Source organism: Hypomesus transpacificus, chromosome 10 (assembly GCF_021917145.1).
Source record: "Hypomesus transpacificus isolate Combined female chromosome 10, fHypTra1, whole genome shotgun sequence".
NCBI classification, from domain to species: domain Eukaryota; kingdom Metazoa; phylum Chordata; class Actinopteri; order Osmeriformes; family Osmeridae; genus Hypomesus; species Hypomesus transpacificus.
In genome coordinates, this window is record NC_061069.1 from 9,885,925 (window position 1) to 9,904,067 (window position 18,143).

An 18,143-nucleotide genomic window follows, 5' to 3' on the forward strand; every position below is an offset into this window, starting at 1 on the left:
CTATGTGCGCTGTTATATGCATAGAAGTGACCTTAATTTCCCATTCCCATCAGATCAATAGGCTGCTGGGTTACATACAACCATGGGTTGTCTTTATGCATTTGTCATTGATACAACTCGATATCATCTCATATAACAGTGATCGTCAATCAAGCCTGTAGCATATAAACCTATAAACAGCATGCAGGATATGAGCTACAGCTTAAACCCATCATGGGCAACTTTGGAAGATGAGTTCCAGATGATCCAAGAAAATATCTGCCAACTGGTCATGAAATAGATTTATTTCCATGTGTGAATAATTAATGATGAAAAGGCATGTTAAAAGATGATGTGTTACTGATTTAAAGTTGAACATGTGACAGGAAGACGGTATACATCCACACTCCAAAACAAGGCATTTCCACCAGAAAGAAAAATATATATAAGGCATGTTAGAGAGCCAAACAGACTATAGCAACACTTCTGTTGTTCGCCCCAGCTGACCAATCAACTGTCAGGACTAAACAGAAGGAAGTGAAATGCATTCTCTTTGTCAAGGGACCAATAACAATTCACATTCTGCTCCATCTTACTTCTACAAAAAAAACCACACTCATTTTTTAAGTATTTCACAAAAGCAACATTTCCCAGACAACAATCAGCTAGCTTTAAGTGTTGTTGATTCAAGGTGTAAAGAGTGATTCTAAAATAGTTACATGGCAAAATCATTTGAAATGATTGGCTGGAAAAAAAAGCTGCATATTCACAGAAAGCTGGATGAACGACCTAACATAAACCAACTACAGTGAGCCCAGTGAATAACAGCAGCGATCAGTCACGTAAAAAAAAAGCAAAACTGGAAAAGGTCCAATCTTGCACTGCTTAGATGAGATAACCTAAGTTTGGAAATGATTGCATTTACCTTCTTTGGTATCCCTGTGGACTATACATACATATAAAAAAAAAAAAAGTCCTTATCTATCAGTTGCAGTAGGACACCATTCCACAAGTCCCACTTCGATATTTTATGCCACTCAGCACTCTGGGACTCAAAGGAAAGCAACAGGAAGTTCTGGACTAGCTGACTCCTCACTGCTCCTCCCAAAGGAGCAGGTCACATGATCAGAGTCCACAAATCATAGCAAAAGGAAAGGGGGGGGGGGGGGAAGAGAAGAAACTATATTCAAAGTCTGTGGAGGACAATGAACAACGAAACATTGGAAATCAAAAAGAAGAAAAAATAAAGGAATGTAATCTAGTGAGTCTGTGAAACTTCTAAACACACAGGAGGTACAGACAGTCTACCGTAGCAGCAGAGCATTCTGGAGCAAAGCAGACAAGAGGAGAGGAGACAAGAGGAGGAAGGGAAGATTTGAGTGTCACAGGTTTTGGCAGCACTGCAGCTTGTTGCCTTTCTGCCCATCCGTGGTCGGGGGAACACTGATGTCCACTACATTGTTGCCTGGTGATTCGTCATGTGCAGATCTGTCAGCTATCTGCTTTTGTGATACGATCCGGTAGATTTCTGAAGGGGAAAAAGGATATGTTGGCCTTTGACTGTTGATTGATTACAGTTTCTACACTTATTATTATTATTTTTTTAAGTGCTCACCTGTTAGAATGTTCTTGAAAGCCTCTTCTACATTGGTGGAGTCCAGGGCCGAAGTTTCAATGAACGACAGAGTGTTCTTCTCTGAGGGAGAGACAGAGAGAAGGCTGAACAAAGGGACACACAGGGAGAGAATCCATTTGCATTTCTGGATACCCAGAGTGCATTGCTGCCTCGTCCAGGGCTGGGGGTGCGTACCTGCGAAGGCGCGAGCCTCGTCCGTGGGCACGGCCCTGAGGTGACGCAGGTCACTCTTGTTGCCCACCAGCATGATGACGATGTTGTTGTCAGCGTGATCCCGCAGCTCCTTCAGCCAGCGCTCCACGTTCTCATAGGTCAGATGCTTGGCGATGTCATACACCAGCAGAGCCCCTACAGCCCCTCGGTAGTACCTGGCCAGGACAGAGCAGGGAGCACGGAGGGTCAGAGGGCTGGACTCACACGTCACATGGAGACGTCTTCCTGTTCTCCACCCCTGTACTTCCTGTCTCCAGGGCGGAGGCCCCACCCCCCCTACTCACGCGGAGGTGATGGCTCTGTAACGCTCCTGGCCGGCCGTGTCCCAGATCTGGGCCTTGATGGTCTTGCCGTCCACCTGGATGCTGCGGGTGGCAAACTCCACCCCGATGGTGCTCTTGCTCTCCAGGTTGAACTCGTTTCGTGTGAAACGAGACAGCAGGTTACTCTTCCCCACGCCAGAGTCTCCGATCAGCACCACTGGAGACAGAACACACACAGAGAGAAGCATGACATTCCTGACAGCATTAGACCGTCCATGACAGTGTCCGATGAGAAGGACCAGCGACTACCCACACAGGTTATTGGTAACACACACAGCACTGAGTATAGTCTGTAAACCAAGCTCAAATGAAATCTTCCTGTCCCTTCATCTCCAGAAACATAGCACGTACCACTTTAGCATACTGTATGTCACTTGCTGACTCCCACTTCTGTTTAAGCTCATGAGCTACTTGTGACATCCAGCCTATGATTGGTACAGTCTGACTCACAGAGGCTGGTCAGGGCCTAGGCTCACTGTGAAGGAGGCTCTTCCTGGAATACTAATATCTTATTAGTCAGTAACCATCATCATGAGGGAGTAGGCTGCCTACCGATACCAAAGCTTAAGATAAACATGGTGACTACCAGAGGCAAAGGTATCTGCACAACAGAGACAATAAACACAGATACTGCTTGGAGTAGGTGTTCCCAAGGGAGACTTCCTAACGAGCTATGACAGAGATGAATAGTCGGGTTTACTTTCACAATCTTATTTTTCCACCATCTTAACGTGAACCCGAACAACACTCGTAGAGAACGGCAACAGTCACGGTTTAGGGAGAGGTTTGATAAATAAGTCCTTTGTAGTAAATGGCTTTGGTTTAGGGACATCAAAAATGGGCGTCTACTAGGCACAGAACACAAAGGACGAGTTACCATTTAGTGACTTGCATGTTGCTGTTGATGCAACTAGACAAAGAGCTATGTTTGTGATTGCTGATAGCTAACGGTACTAAACGGGTTTTAAGTTATCTGGCTAGCTGGTGTGGTTAGCCAAAAAAAAAGTCGTTCAGTAGCTGATGATTGCGAACTTGTATGTTAACCATCACTTGTCATACAGCTGATTACGTCCGAATTTAGATTGTAACATTAAACACGTTTACATACGAGAGTCACTGCAAACTATCTAACATCAGTCGCTTCAAAACGTATGCAAGAAAAGAGGTCTACCATAATTTTTGGGCCGCAGTGAAATGAATATCTTTTTAGCCTGCACAGCCAAGCTAGCTGGCTAGCTATGTTGAAGCTAAAGGAGGGGAATACTGACTTCCTCTCCTTTCAACTTCTCATATTTAGCTCAAAAACGTTGAAGGTGATTTTCACTTAATCGACAAATAAATCGATCTTACCTTTAAAAAGATAGTCGTATTCGTCATCTCGGGTCCCCATTTTAGACAAATTTCTACTTTAGAAAAGTCTTGTGAGCACCAGCGAGCCTTCTGTGTCCCGTCTCAGGCCGGGTTGGAAAACTGGCTCCCAAGCACGTGAGCTATGAGCGACACTTGTTTTGACCAATTGGAGAGACGTCTGTTTTGACTGATAGATACGTTGACAAATGTTTTAAAGACTTAGAAATGTAATCATCTATGTACAATAAAACGCTAGATATAAAATGTCTAGAGTTCAACAGCGCACACACATGGAGTTAAACAAAGTGTTATATACTCTCATACGTAACTGTATGAATCCCCTATTTATCAACAATAAATAGAACAAACGTTTTTTTGTGTGTGTTGTTTTTTGAACCAACAGTTTATTTCAAGTTAAATCACCCCAGTCACAAGGTTGAACAAATCTTGGATTCGTCTTGATGGTTATGACATCCGAAGCAAACCCTTGATACTCCTCTGGAAATCCACTGAGAGAAAAACAAAAGTCAATCCAGTGGTGTGTTTAAACATTTTGACAAAATGAAAACATTTCCTACGTGAATATGCTGCCCAAAAAACAAGAACAGAGAACATGGTCTACTGGCCTAGTTCTCACCTTAGACAATCAAAGACACACAATAGCCTGTTAAACCGTAATTGTGTTAAAGAATGTAAATAAACACTGATATCATGAATAAAGACATTCCAGTCTGGGGCCCTATTGACTACAACCACATATTACATTGTTAATGGAGCATGTAATGTTCCAAAAATGCCACTCAGAATGATTTTGTATTACAGTGTCTCCCCCTATGTTTACATGTAGACCTCTTCTGTTTGAACCATGTCGAATATCATGGAAGATAGGATGGGAGATGACAGACAGACCCCATCTGATTTGTGTTATTTTACCTGACTGCAGGTGCTTCAATCTTTTTTGGACAGTCTGTAAATGACGAACGCATCCAGAATCTCGAACACCCCACTGGGAGCCAGAATCAAACAGCTTCTCCTCGACAGATTTATGACTGTGAAGACATCAGATGAAACTAACATAACACAACACAAAACAAATAGCCAAGAGCCCACACGCTTATTCTTAGCTTGTTGACTGTCTCTGTGAAAGTAGGATGTTTCACATCTGGGCAAGTTTGTGAGCCTTGAGGGGGTGATTATCGTTACCCATAAGTATAAGGAGAGGAGGGTCTTGAGGAGCGATTCCTCAGGGGCAGGGAAGCAGCAAAGTAGGGCGATCCTCCGCCTCGATGCTGTTCCCTCTCCTTCCCTCCCTCCTTCAACAGCTGGTGACAATCTAGACTGTCCACCTGCACACACAGGAACACACCTAGTCAGGTCACCCTCATGTCGTATTTGCAGGTGGACCATTTGTAATGCAAAAATAAATGCTGCGGATGCGAAATTAATGCTCCACACCGTCAAGATCTATCACACTAATCGTGTTGACAGTCTCACCAGTTTCTCTGCCCTCTGCTCCCATTCTTTGCTCTTGTCCAGGACCTTCACCCAGTCCTGCCTCCTCTGCTCATCTTTCATGCTCTCCTTCTCCAGGACTGAGTATAAGCCGGACTTCAGGTTCATCAAGTCCACCTTCAAGTTGCTCTGGCGGATGTTAGTGGGGCTCTTCTGTTCCTTGGCCTGTTGGCAGGAGCTTCTGCACCTCAGCAGGTCCACCTCTAGGAGGCGCTGCAGCTCTGCCAGTTCCTTCTGACGCGACTTGAGGCTCTCCTGAGCAAACTCTCTCCCGTCAGTTTGCGCCTTAAGCTTCTGCCTGCATGAGTGGAGACAGGAGACTCAGTAAGTCTGTCTGTGTGTTTCTTGTACATGTTTTGTACCTGTGTATGCTTCTGTCAGTTGTTGCACATAATCACCTGAGGTCCATGATCGTGTCCTGCAGTTCTCTCTCATATTTGAAAGATCTCTCAATCTCTTTGCTTGCCTTGGTCTCTTCCTCTAGTAACTTACTGCTCAAGACAGACACTAACAATGATAAACATAAGCATTAGCAAGAGAAACATTCCACAAAACATACCGAGTCAGTCTTCACAACATCCCGGTGGTCTGATGAGACTTAGACATTCCATTGCCATAAGATGATTCCTTACCGTTACCACGGAGCTCTTGCTCAATGGAGTCTTTTTTCTGGACAGTCCTGTTTAGTATCTGTTGAAGCTGCCCCACCTCCCTCTGGTGCATAGTGTCAGCCCTGTCCAGGGCACCCTGGAGAATCTCCACCTTCTCCCTGGAGCTCATCACAGACTTCTCCATCTCCAGCACTGTGGTACTGTGATGCTTATCCACAGCTGCGAGAGACTGCACCAGGCTCTGGATTCTGTCCTCTTGTTGGCCTTTGCACTTCTCCAGGGACTGCCTCTGGGCCATGGCCACGCTCAGCTGCTGCTCTCGGACGGTCAGGGACTCCTGCAAGGCCTGGGACTTCTCCTCAGAGGCACCGAGGGACTCGTCCAGGAGCTTGGACTTCTCCTCTGTGCTCCTGAGGGAGTTCTGCAGGAACCTGGCTCTCCCTTCGGAGGAGCTGAGGTTATCCTGAACGGATTGGAGTTTCTCCTCCAACGCCCAGTGGTTGTTTTGAAGGGACACCACCTTCTCCTCCGATGTCTTCAGGCTCTGCTGGAGAGACCCGGCCTCTTGCTCAGAGGAGCTTAGGGCCTGCTGCAAGGACTTCACTTTCTCCTCAGAGGCCCACTGGCTGTGCCGGAACTCGTTCTCTAAATCGTTGACGTTCTGCCTTAGAGACTTGACGTTCTCATCGGAGAAAACCAATTTCTCCTGCAGGACCTGGTTGTTCTCTTTGGTGACCATGAGATCGAGCTGCAGGTTCTGGACTCTCTTCTCAGACTCTTCCTGGTCCTGCTGCGAGGACTGGATCCTGATGTTGGCAGCCAGTAGAGATTTCAGCAGGCTCTGGGACTTGTCATTGGACTCCATCAGACTGTGCTGCAAGGAGGCGACCTCCACCTCGTACTCCTTCAGGCTTTGCTCCAGGGAGTGGAGCTTCTCCTGGGACTGACCGAGGCTTCTCTGTAGCACCATCTGGGAGTTTTTGTTCTTCTGCTCCGTGGAACGCAGGGAGAGGTGGAGGCCCTTCACCACAGCCTCGTGTCGACATTGGGTGTCTTTCAGCTCCATTTTCAGGGCCTCAATCTCAGAGAGCCAGCACACACGGTCAGACGAGATCAAGTAGTCTTGGATTTCCTCCTTTAGTGACATGCAGGACAGTCAGCATATCGGAAATTGAATATGAATAATTTCGGATTAAAAACTGTGGGGTTTCATCAAATGGCACCTACCGTGTTCTTGCTAAAGCCCAACTTTAAAAGAAGCTCTTGAAGAGAGGGGCAGTGCAGAAGAATGTTTCTGTCCTGCGGGCCTTTCCTCAGATCACCTACATCCTTACAGTTGACTACCACTTTATTTGCCGCTGCATGTATTTGCTCTAACATTGGCTGGGGATGTGAGGAGCAAACATTTATTATAACTTTACAGTGGAATAATAAAGAGACAAGAACCATTTGTATAGAGTAGTCATACCTTTACTTTAGACTGAAGGTAGGCTTCCAGCCCATCTGTCCCTGATAGTAAGCATTGGGTAACATCTATCTCTGAATGAAGTTGTTTAAATAGTATGGACTCTGAAACTAAAAGATGAAGACGTAAGTCCATATGAATCGAAATTGTGGATGTAATTAGGCTTACCCCATGTCTCAAGGCTGTCACTCACCACTCTTTAAGCTGCCATCATCAGTAACTGCAGAAGCAGGAGTTGAGCATCTGCTGTGGTCTTCGTTTGACTCGTCAGGACACTGTATAATAAAAACATATCAAAACGTAACCAATAATGGCAAGTTATAGTTAAATGATTCAGTACAATTTAGAAAATAAAGAAAAGCTATTTCCAAACCTTGCAATCTAACTCTTCCCATTTTGGGACGGTGAAATCTCCGTTGTCCATCATGTCTAAATGAAGAGGGCCCTCAAATAACGACACTATTGGTGTAATTCACCAACACGTCTGGTGTGTTGTAACCTACAGTCCATTAGTAAATTAGTAACATAGGTAGCTACAATTTATAATGCTGGTTGTGCCAACACACGGAACACGACCACTAAAGGAAAACGCCGACTAACTAGAAAAGCTAGCTAGCACTAGCTATGATGACTTTCAAAAGTCAATTATATTTATTATTCACCAAGGCAACCAGACGCCAACAATTCTAAAGTGTTTCACGGCGACGATATTGACATTCGAAAAAGATGAAACATTTCATAGACATGTAACTGCTTTATTTTGTATTCGTTCTGATTGAGTCCACACACGCACACACATACGGTCATCTATTTATCCTCATAAATAGATATACACAGATATACATAAATACATATTTCTGATATGCATATTCATAGGAAAACATGCTATGTCTTTGTAAAGGACTCCCTGGTTGAGGGCACACGGCGATTTGAAAACACATTAGGCCTACACAAACACAAACTGTCGGAAGAACTCCTATTTGCATGTAGCCTACTGTTAAACTGACAACTCGGATATGATACAAAGAAATTGAGCGATTTTTACAACATAAAAATGGCTGCATCTGAATAAACGCATCAAAGAATATCGTAGCCTACAGTAAATTAGGTAGATCGTAATAATTTCTTGCCAGCAGCAAAAATAAAACCAAATAAAAATAATATTCTCCAATTAAAATGGAAAATATCTTCTTTATATATCTTTATATATGTATTTATAATTCTATGTACATATTCTCAGGAGCGAAAACAATTGAAAGAAAATAAATACAACGGTACACACTGAAATATCAAATGTCTCCATAAGGCAATCAAAAGTAACCGAAAAACTCTACGGTACAAAATATTGCTGCAATGGTGTCTCGATGTCAAACAACAGCAACGGATTACGACCGACCAGTGACAACTGCACATCTTTATCGAATGATCAGTATTTTACGCTGAAAGACTCCCTTACATATACACGGTGATAACACACACACACACAAATAAACTTAAAGTGTGAAAGAGAACTAGACTTAGAACGTGTTAACTTTTTATGTATGTATTGACTGCAGACTAATTCAATGTTGATTGTGATTTTGTTCAACCTGATGACGATTTCTTCAAAGCAGCTTGAAGTCTTTTTCAGATACACACATTTTGTTTTTACAGTGTGAACTAAAAGGAAATCCCCAAACATGAATCAACTGGCCATATTCACATTTCTGATTTAAATGTGTAAAATAATTATGAAAACTTAACTGAGAAGTTTAAATTTCAAAATGAAACGGGACCAAAGATGATGATAATGGCGCTGTGGGCTATTGATGACCAGTTAGTGTTACTTTAAATTAATCTAGTTTGATCTCTGGAACCTACAGTACATAAATATTCAGTTAACAGTAATAAAGATGGCATTGCACGTGATAGACGTCATGATCAACACTTGATGTAAAACTAAATTAGATACTGCAGTAAGCATGACACCCTTCACCGTCACCGTCACCTTGGGTGCCATGACGACGCAGCGAAGAAACATGATACTTCATCCAACACAGTGATCTGTAAAGCACATACTGTACCAAAAACATGTTCACAGTTTAAAAAAAAAAAATACCTGGAAAAAAAGTGCCCAAATAAAAATATAAAAAACAACTATTTTACACAACACACAAACAGAAAGCACGTGATATAAATTAACACAAAGTGAAGTACATTTACTGCATCTACCAATGGGAATGTGATAATGGGAACCCAAACATAAACCCCCTTGCTCCGACGGGCATTTAATCAAGACTTCTCACATGAGTTTAACCACTTGGCATCCAGTAGTTCTTCTTAAAATGTTTTATATTTGTATTTGGTTGGGGTGAACATACGAGAAGCACATCATCAGCACTCCCGTCATGGGCTGTAGAGGACTCAGACCTCCAGTGTTCAGAGTCTATTTAGCTGATTTTAATCATCACGACTGAGGTTTGGTCTTCGTGATGAGGTTAAGGAAGGATCCTTCTGATTGGGTCCATCCAGGGAACTATCCTTCTCTCTGCTGCTGCACTATTTACTGTGGAGAGAGAGCAGGAGAGGGGTGAGGGAGAGAGGGGGAGAGAGAGGGGGAGAGAGAGGGGTGGGGGGAGAGAGAGACAGAATGAGAGGCAGGAATAAAGAGAGGAAGACATTGAAAGGAAGAAAGAAGAGACACAAAATTATAAATCTCATCGTACATGGGTGTGAAGACACAGACTATTATATTCACGATCATAAACCTTCAGAGCCAAAACAGACCCTGATTATGTCACTCTGCCAACACATGATCCTAGAAACGACTATAATCATATTTGTCATAGATCCAACTTTTTTTTCTCTCTCTACCTTTCTCTTTGTTTGAGTGGTAAAGGATTGTAATGTTATTCATGGGTTCAATATATCTGAACATTTATTTTATGTGTCATGTGACACCTTGAGCACATGGGAGTGTGGGGGTTTCATGAGACAGACGGGTGTAGCTGGAGCCTCGTGCGGGGGTGCGGTGGGGGGGAGCATGCTGGCGGTAGACGTGTGTGTGGCGTGGTGGAGGCAGGGGTGGGCACCACATGGTCATACAGGCTGTCTATCAGTGGGCAAGGCAGCCCACACACACCCTGTAGCTTAGCCTCCTGGTCTCAGATCTAAGCCTATAGCCTGCTGGACAGTCAAAACTGGAGCAACAGCTCGTTCAATGGAAGTGCTGTTGGTTCGGACACACTTGTGTGTGGTCCATGTAGCACTGACTGACAAAGAGACGTGGACAGGAACGGGGGGGGGGGGGCGTCTGCGATCGCCACTCCTACTCTGGGATGTTTAGTCCCGCGATGCGCGCTTCGCTCTGGGACGGGACGGGGGTCCCCGTCGGCTGCAGTCTGGTTCTTCTCACTTACTGTCTGGCTCTCCTCCTCTCCATCCGGGAGGCTTTTAGCCTCTGAGTAGTGCAGAGGAGAGTACACCCAGGTCCTGTCCTCTGGAGGCTGCATTACACAACCATCACAGCAGAGGGCGCCAGAGAGACACGGGGGGGGGGGGGGGGGGGGGGGGGGGCAGCAGACGCAGAGGGAGCATCAGAAGCAGGCGGGAAAGAGGGAGAGAGAGACAGGGGAAGAGAGAGAGGGGGAGAGAGAGGGGGAGAGAGAGTATCAGAAGCAGGCGGGAGAGGGAGGGAGAGAGTATAGGGGACAAAATAGGACAGGGGAAGAAAAGAAAGTTAGAGCTGCATAGAGGAAACGCTGGACAGACAAGTGTGCAGGCTACGGACATCATCCCTCTGCAAGAACAAGGAAGTGGGAAGACACAGTGCGATACTATCGCTATAGAAAGCAGGATGCTAGATTTCTAGAAACAGGACATAAAGTGCCGACCGTGTCCATGATACAACAGTTGTACTGTGAGTGTACCAGGTGTACTATTCTATATTTCTATAGAATCCAGTGGTCGGAGTGTTAGTGTGTGAGAGGTTAGGTGGAGGAGGACAGGGTGAAGGATGGGTCTATGCGGCAGCCAGGAAGCGGAGGGCAGGAGAGTGATGGTGCCGGGTACGGGGGGGGGGGAGGGGGATGCCAAGACCCCCTGCGAGGGAGCACATCATCAGCCAAGCCTGGATGCCAACGCCAGATGCCTTTCTTCCGCGATGGAGGTCAGAGCTCTTAGCGTGGGTGGTGGAGGAGGAGATGGGGGGGGGGGTGCTGCGTTTAGTCACTGCGCCGTCCTTTATTCAACCCCGTGTGATGACAGGGTGCCACGGTTAGCATGGAAGCCTGTAGCGACGCCGCCGTCTCTTTAAGAGAGAGCAGCTGCCCGCCGGGCGGCGCCTGAGAGGATGGAGGAGGGCTGACGTCACGCTCTCTCTTTCACACACTCCTTCTCTCTCTCGCTCCTTCTCTCTCTCTCTCACACACACACACAGACACACACGGAGCTGACACAGACAGTGTCACACACACACTCCTGGCACGCCTGTTCGGACACACGCGTACTCACACACACTCATACGCAGCGAGAGTTGACACACAGAGGGCTGGTCGAGTGTCACGAGACAGAAGGAATCCTGGGAAGACGAACCTCCCCTCACACCTTCCTCACCTCCCTCTTTCCTCTCACATCAGACCATCTGCAACCCTCCCTCCCTCCCCCCCTCCCTCCCCCACTCCCTCCCCCCCCTCCCTCCCTCCCCAGAGAGATACGGAGTACTAATGAACAACACTGAAAAAGAGGCAACGACAGCTGAATAAAGGCCCCAAAACGGGAAGCGGGGATCTAAACGTCGGTTCAAATCTCAGAGAAATCTCATTTCCCGTGTCGAGGGAACTACGCATGTACACCTCACAAGCTAATAAACAGGGAAGCAAGACATCTACAGCCAGCCAAGCGCAGACCCACGCAGTGCAGGCCGAAGCCTGGGCCGGGGTACAACAGGGCTCTAGTGACGAGGCAGCCGGGCTAAGGGACGGTCACCAGCTCCCCCGCTGGGCTGACTTACAGCGGCGCTGGCCCGGGTCTCCTTCCTGCGGCGGGGCGGAGACACCACCCAGATCCTCCCGTTTGGAAACTGAGCGAACACACCCCGAGGACGAGGACGAGATGGGGAGGGAGACAACGGAGGGAGAGACGTGAGAGAAACAGACAGATGTAGATGGAACCCGGAGGAGGTCTGAAGGTGAAATAAAAGATGATGTTTTTGGAGGTGTGAAGCTGAGCGCTTGACGAACCGGTTCTGACACTGTACAGAGCGAGAGGGAAAGAGAGAGAACGATGGGAAAAGAATGATCCGGGACAGCGAGAGGTAGGTGAGCCGGAGGGGAGAAAAGAAGGAGACAGAGAATGGAGGGAAACAGGGGCTTGTGGGGTAGGCGAATAAAAGCTGATGAATAATTCAGTGTGTGTCCAGTGTGCTCGCGGGCAGCACCTCTCAGCCATCAAGCAGCGGGCCAGACTTCAACAATCATTCCAGGAAGGCTCTCTCCTCCCGCTCTCTCCCGGCTGAGCTCTCAGTGAGGACTGCTCTCTCCCTCTCCCTGCTGGGTTCTTCAGCAGCACTCTGCAGACACACAGCCTCTGTGCTTCCCAGGGCATCCATGGTGTCTTTATCGTCTGAACTTTGCTTCAAGAATAACGAAGAGCAACGACACACACTTGGCTTTCAATCAACATTCGGACTTCTGTAACTTTCCCCTCCTCTCTCTCCCTCCCGTCTCCCCCTCTGTCAGTGTCACCGGAGCTGTGCGGGGGAGGAGAGCCAGACAGCCAGGAGCAGGGAGGTCAGGGTAGCCGTCTGGTAAGTGAGAGCTGATTGGCCGACCTGTGGACTGGTCTGATCTGTGAGGCTGGCCCTGCCCCTCTCTGTGGGGTGTCTGGTTCAGCCTGGACACAGCTTACTGTCTGGCTCCTCCAACTCCAACACTACCTGAAACCCTACCAGTCATTCATTAATTCACTTATTCCATCCTCGGGGAATTGAGGCTATTTAGCGCAAAGCACATTCTGAAAGACATGTTTGATCTACGGTGTTTTGGAACGAAGACCAGTCAGAGCAGAACAGATAAGGTCAGCAAGACAAGCCGTCCGTCACTGTGAGTCTGACTGGCTGGTTAAGGAGCCGGAAAGACCTGCATGCAAAATTGAGCACTGCACACACACACACACACACACACACACACACAAACCAAGCAAGGTCTAACACACTGTGGTGGACACATCACACTGCACGCTGCCACACCCTGTCGCCCCTCCCTACCGGTCTGAGTCTCCAGGGGGTCTAGGTGGGGGGGGGGTCCTCCTGGGGACGCCTGCAGGACAGCAGCGCATCAGACAGCTGGTGGGAGGAGCTAGCTCTGCTCATCACCACACTCCTATTCTGATTGGGCCAACACGGGTATGGATGGGGGGCTGACCAATGAGAGATGAATAATGGATGTGTGTGTTGGTCTGCGAGACTGCCTTGTGCGTCTGTACGGGTGTGTGTTGTGGAGTCTCTCTACGTGTGTGTGTGTGTGTGTGTTGCGGACACGGGCAGCTTACGAAGTAGATGTCTGTGATTGGCACGTCGTCCTCGTCGTCAACGGAGGCTTGGCTGGTGCAGCCGGAGCCGGACACCTGGCTGACCCTGTCAGAGTCCAGCCCCACCCTGGGGCTGCCCGGGGTCTCAGCCGCCTCGCCGGCCTCCGTGCCCAGGGGTGAGGAGCTGGAGGGTGGGGGAGGAGAGCCGGAGGGTGGGGGAGGAGAGCCGGAGGGTGGGGGAGGAGAGATGGAAGGTGGTGGAGGACTGCTGGAGGGTGGTGGAGGACTGCTGGAGGGTGGGGGAGAGGAGGAGGGGTCTGGGGGAGAGGAGGAGGGGTCTGGGGGAGAGGAGGTGGGGGCAGGCGGGGGAGCTGCAGAGGTGGTGGGGAGAGGAGAGGAGGAGGGTGAAGAGGGGGGGGGCGGCGGTTTCAGCAGCAGGTTCCGCCACCTCGGGTATATCACTGAGGAGACAGGAGGGAGGAGTCACACTAAGGAGGGAGGAGTCACACATGACACACACAATAATGTCGGCACTTCAAAGCTTCAGTAATTAAACTGACCAAACAGACAAGCAGCGTGGAGACCCAGCATTTACCAGCGTGTGTGTGTGTGTGTGCGCATCTGTGTGAAAGAGAGCGAGAGTAAGATGTTTGGCAGAGAGCGAGAGTAAGATGTTTGGCAGAGCACTAAGTAAGATTTACCCGCCTAGACACACACACAAGCATCATATGTGCCAGCCCAATCCTTTGTTGTGTACCGACTCATTGACCATTAAAATAGACTTAAGCTTATCCAGATTGCTTTCTCAGCTTATGCGTTTGAGTTTACTTGAAAGAAAACCCCATCTGCTGTTGAAAGCAATCTTAGCCTGCGAGCGAGGCCTCTCATTGGTTGGGTGGATATTAAATAGAGCATTGCGCACTAGTTGGCATGCAGATGCTCCAACTCTCTCACAACTTTCTCCCTGCTCTCACTTCTACCTTCTCCACTCTCTCTCTCTTTCGGCACCTCTCCCTTCTTCCTCTCCTTCCCGTTCTCCCTGAGTCCCTCTCTCCCCCACCCAGCGAAGCAGGGAGTGATTAGAGGAGAGGGCTATCCAGATGGCTACTTCTACAGCTTACCCTGTCACTAGCTCGCCCCCTCCCCCCCTCAGCCCCCAGCCTTCCTTTCAGTTCCCCCCCACACCCCAGGGCACAAGGTCAGCCCCAGCCCCAGCCCCAGGCCCTCTGCACCAGCCCCAGCCCCAGCCCCAGGCCCTCTGCACCAGCCCCAGGTATTGTCTGAGGCCTATCCCTAGTCAACAGGGAAATACTTTCTCCCTTTCTGCTCGCCTCCGAGGATAGGGCTGAGCTTTTGGGAAGAGCAGGCTCCCAGGGGGAGGGGCACTCCACCAGAGACCACACCCATGACCACGCCCATGACCACGCCCATGACCACGCCCATGACCACGCCCATGACCACGCCCATGACCACGCCCATGACCACGCCCATGACCACGCCCATGACCACGCCCATGACCACGCCCATGACCACGCCCATGACCACGCCCATGCCCCCTTGATCCACTTGTGTGGGCCAGTCCCCCAGACACACTCTGTAGCTGTGACACACACAGACACACCCATACAGACACACACACACAGACACACACACATGCTCTTAACCTAATTAGATAGGTATCCCAGACCTGGTGAACCCAGAAGCTAAGTCTGTCACCCTAACTACATGGAGTCTTTCTACTCGGCTAGACAGAGAGGTGTGCTAATCCAGCAGGTAGAATCACTTAGCAGGGGTATTTTTAGAGAGTGTTGAGCCAGGGGAAACCTCATATTGATGATTGAAGTTAGATAACTCAAGAGAATCGGGGGCAGATCTACAACCCTGGCAACCCCATGATATATCCTATCTGGACCAATGATTGTCGTGCGATTGTTTCTCTTTCTTGTGCACTGGTGGTCACATGGTCTTGGTGTGTATGCGTTGTGGAGTCAGGTAGGACCAAGCGTGCTAGCATGGCTAGCTTTTCCGTGTTGTCATACCGCGTGCCTGGCAGTCCTCCAGTGTTCTGCCTGAGCAGTAGCAGCTGATGTGTGCAGCGTGCTGACGGTAGATCACCTGTTCTCTGACGAGGGCTGCGGGACAGTGATGGTGGGCTCGCTGTCGTGTCTCTTCACCTCCACCTCCACCGTGATGGTTTGCTGCTCCTCCTGGGTCCTACACACACACACACACACACACACACTCAGTAATAGAGCCGGCAGTATCCGTCCTTAGCAGAGACTGACAGACCCTTCTCAGCCAGGCCCCCACCCAGAACGACGAGGCCTGTGACATCACAGCACCTCTGATGAATGCGGCCTGGCCTGGCTTGGCTTGGCCTGGCTTGCTTCCTGTTGAGCAGCCGTGTGCTACAGTGCTACCTCTCTCACTCACCTGCCATCGTGGCTAACAGACTGGGTGTGCCTCCTGTGGGACAGGAAGGAGGGAGACAGGGAGGGGGGGGGGGGGGAGAGAGAAAGAAAGCTTTATGACTTTGTCATACGTTGGTCTAAATCAGGGGTGTCGAGCTCCGGTCCTCGAGGGCCGCTGTCCTGCATGTTTTAGATGTTTCCCTGATCCAGCTCACCTGATTCGAATGAATGGTCGTTATAACAACCCTTTTAATTGAATCAGGTGTGTTGGAGCAGGGAAACATCTAAAACATGCAGGACAGCGGCCCTCGAGGACCGGAGTTCGACACCCCTGGTCTAAATGCATCCATTCATCCCCCATCTGTGTGCCAGGCGGAATAAAGCAGCTACACCAGGCTGGGGGAAACCTGAAGCTTATTTATCACTATTAGTGATAGTACAAGTACATATCCCCCCCCCCCCCACACACACACACACACACACACACACACAGTCAGCTGAGCTGTCCCGTACCTGTAGCGGGGGTGCTCTGCGGTGTCCGAGGGCGACCGCTCTGGGATGGACAGAGAGGTGGTGGAGGAGAGCGTGGTGGCGATGGAGGCTGTGGTGGCTTCCTCAAACGAGGGAGGGGTGCAGGGGAGGTCCTGTCTCCCTGGGAGACCGACACAGACAGAGAGAGAGAACAGGAGAGAGAGAGAGAGAGAGAGGGGTGTTACTTTGTGTTTGAAGGGATGTACAATGTGTGTGTTTTAGGAGTCTGTACACTGTGTGCTTGTATTATGTGGGTGTCCCAGGGTATGCACTGTGTGTGTGTGTGGTGCCCACCCTCGTCCTCCAGGGTGGGGAAGCTCCGGGTTCCTCTCAGGTCGTAGATGTTCTCGTCTCTCTCGGAGGCCAGCTGGCTGGCGGACCAGGCCGCGCCCGGCCCGCAGTACTTGGGCACCGCCAGCGCCACGCGCCCCTTCTTAGACGGAGACGACTTCAGCGCTGAGATCACACACACACACACGTTTATTAACAAGACTGAAAATCCAGAGGTTCATTCTAGTGTGAAGTATGCAGTGTTTTCTATACAGAAATATCTTAGAAACACATACTACATGTTGTACAAACACACATGCAGTACAGGATACACAAGCTCCGTCACTGTCAGCGTAACTACAAGGCCGGGTTAGGATGATGTCACATCCTGCCCACTTACAGGAACTCTTCTTGAAGACTGTGCTGTTCATGAACTTGAAGAACCTGTCAGCGTAGAAGCCTGGCCGATGGACAGAGACCGTGTCCTTAGAGAGGAGGGGAGGGAGGAGAGAGGAGGGGAGAATACAGAGTCAGGAACCCACTTTGGAAGTGCAGAGAAATGGGGGGGGGGGGGGGGAACGAAAAAAAAAAATATCTTGCCGCCCATTTTCGCAATGTTTCCATTTTTAGAAATCGAGTTTTTTTGGATACAGCTTGTGCCCCCAGGTCAACACAGGCCTCATTCATACAGACACTCTCTCCAGTATGGCCTACTTTATTAAGCCTTAGTCAACAGAGACAAACACACAGGATAAACCAGGTCACAGTCCGACGTGCGCATTATGCATGCATCCCTGGACTAAGATCACACGTGTGGACTGACAGGTGACACTCGGTGTTGGGTTGAGACTGATAAGACTGACGGGCGCCACGTTCCTCTGCCTCACCCCCGACATGTGGGAGGGGGAGAGGGGGCGAGCCGGATAGCTCGGCGATGCGTATGCACGGCGGCGTGCGGTGACGAGTCATTAGAGGGGGAGGGGGTGCGAGCAGGCTCGCTCGGCGATACGTACGCACGGCGGCGTGCGGTGACGAGTCATTAGAGGGGGAGGGGGAGAGAAATGAGAGCGAGCGCTAGGTCTATATTAGGAGCAGCCTGACGTAGATGCATAGGATGTAGGAGGGGAGGGAGGGAGGGGGAGAGAGAGAGAGAGACAGAGAGAGAGAGAGAGAGACAGAGAGAGACAGAGGGAGAGAGAGAGAGAGAGAGAGAGAGAGAGAGGGAGAGGGAGAGGGAAAGGGAGAGAGAGAGAGAGAGAGACAGAGAGAGAGATAGAGAGCGCTTCTGTCAGTGGTGAGGAAAAGCTTTCACTGGGTCCCTGAGCACATATGCAC

At 49.1% G+C, this 18,143-nt stretch overlaps 3 protein-coding genes across 4 annotated transcripts in view; all 3 read right to left on the reverse strand.

Annotated features, from left to right (window-relative positions):
* Window positions 1-266: 266 nt before the first annotated feature.
* Window positions 267-3,628, reverse strand: LOC124472475 (ras-related protein Rab-11B). The gene is made up of 5 exons (XM_047027331.1): window positions 3,502-3,628; window positions 2,113-2,308; window positions 1,790-1,983; window positions 1,595-1,675; window positions 267-1,507 (listed from the first exon to the last, which is right to left on the reverse strand). Exons 1-5 carry the CDS (start codon window positions 3,539-3,541, stop codon window positions 1,362-1,364), a joined length of 657 nt encoding a protein of 218 aa, XP_046883287.1. The 5' UTR covers window positions 3,542-3,628; the 3' UTR covers window positions 267-1,361.
* Window positions 3,629-3,908: 280 nt separating this feature from the next.
* LOC124472928 (putative WEB family protein At1g65010, chloroplastic) lies at window positions 3,909-7,671 on the reverse strand. Of its 2 annotated transcripts, XM_047028083.1 has the most exons (10): window positions 7,463-7,671; window positions 7,283-7,364; window positions 7,093-7,199; window positions 6,852-7,007; window positions 5,646-6,759; window positions 5,412-5,520; window positions 4,996-5,311; window positions 4,705-4,847; window positions 4,435-4,550; window positions 3,909-4,010 (listed from the first exon to the last, which is right to left on the reverse strand). In XM_047028083.1, exons 1-10 carry the CDS (start codon window positions 7,514-7,516, stop codon window positions 3,967-3,969), a joined length of 2,241 nt encoding a protein of 746 aa, XP_046884039.1. In that variant the 5' UTR covers window positions 7,517-7,671; the 3' UTR covers window positions 3,909-3,966. The 2 variants fall into 2 exon arrangements, with proteins under 2 accessions (XP_046884039.1, XP_046884038.1); XM_047028082.1 differs by having other exon boundaries at window positions 3,930-4,550.
* Window positions 7,672-9,707: 2,036 nt separating this feature from the next.
* Window positions 9,708-18,143, reverse strand: part of pip5k1ca (phosphatidylinositol-4-phosphate 5-kinase, type I, gamma a) — a 28,922-nt gene continuing 20,486 nt past the window's right edge. Inside the window, exons 11-18 of the mRNA XM_047027655.1 lie at window positions 17,209-17,293; window positions 16,833-16,994; window positions 16,521-16,659; window positions 16,030-16,062; window positions 15,712-15,810; window positions 14,029-14,057; window positions 13,618-13,880; window positions 9,708-10,574 (exon numbers count right to left, since the gene is read on the reverse strand). Of these exons, the coding sequence (XP_046883611.1) occupies window positions 10,263-10,574; window positions 13,618-13,880; window positions 14,029-14,057; window positions 15,712-15,810; window positions 16,030-16,062; window positions 16,521-16,659; window positions 16,833-16,994; window positions 17,209-17,293 (1,122 nt within the window). The 3' untranslated portion in view covers window positions 9,708-10,262. The remainder of the gene's footprint in view (window positions 10,575-13,617; window positions 13,881-14,028; window positions 14,058-15,711; window positions 15,811-16,029; window positions 16,063-16,520; window positions 16,660-16,832; window positions 16,995-17,208; window positions 17,294-18,143) is intronic.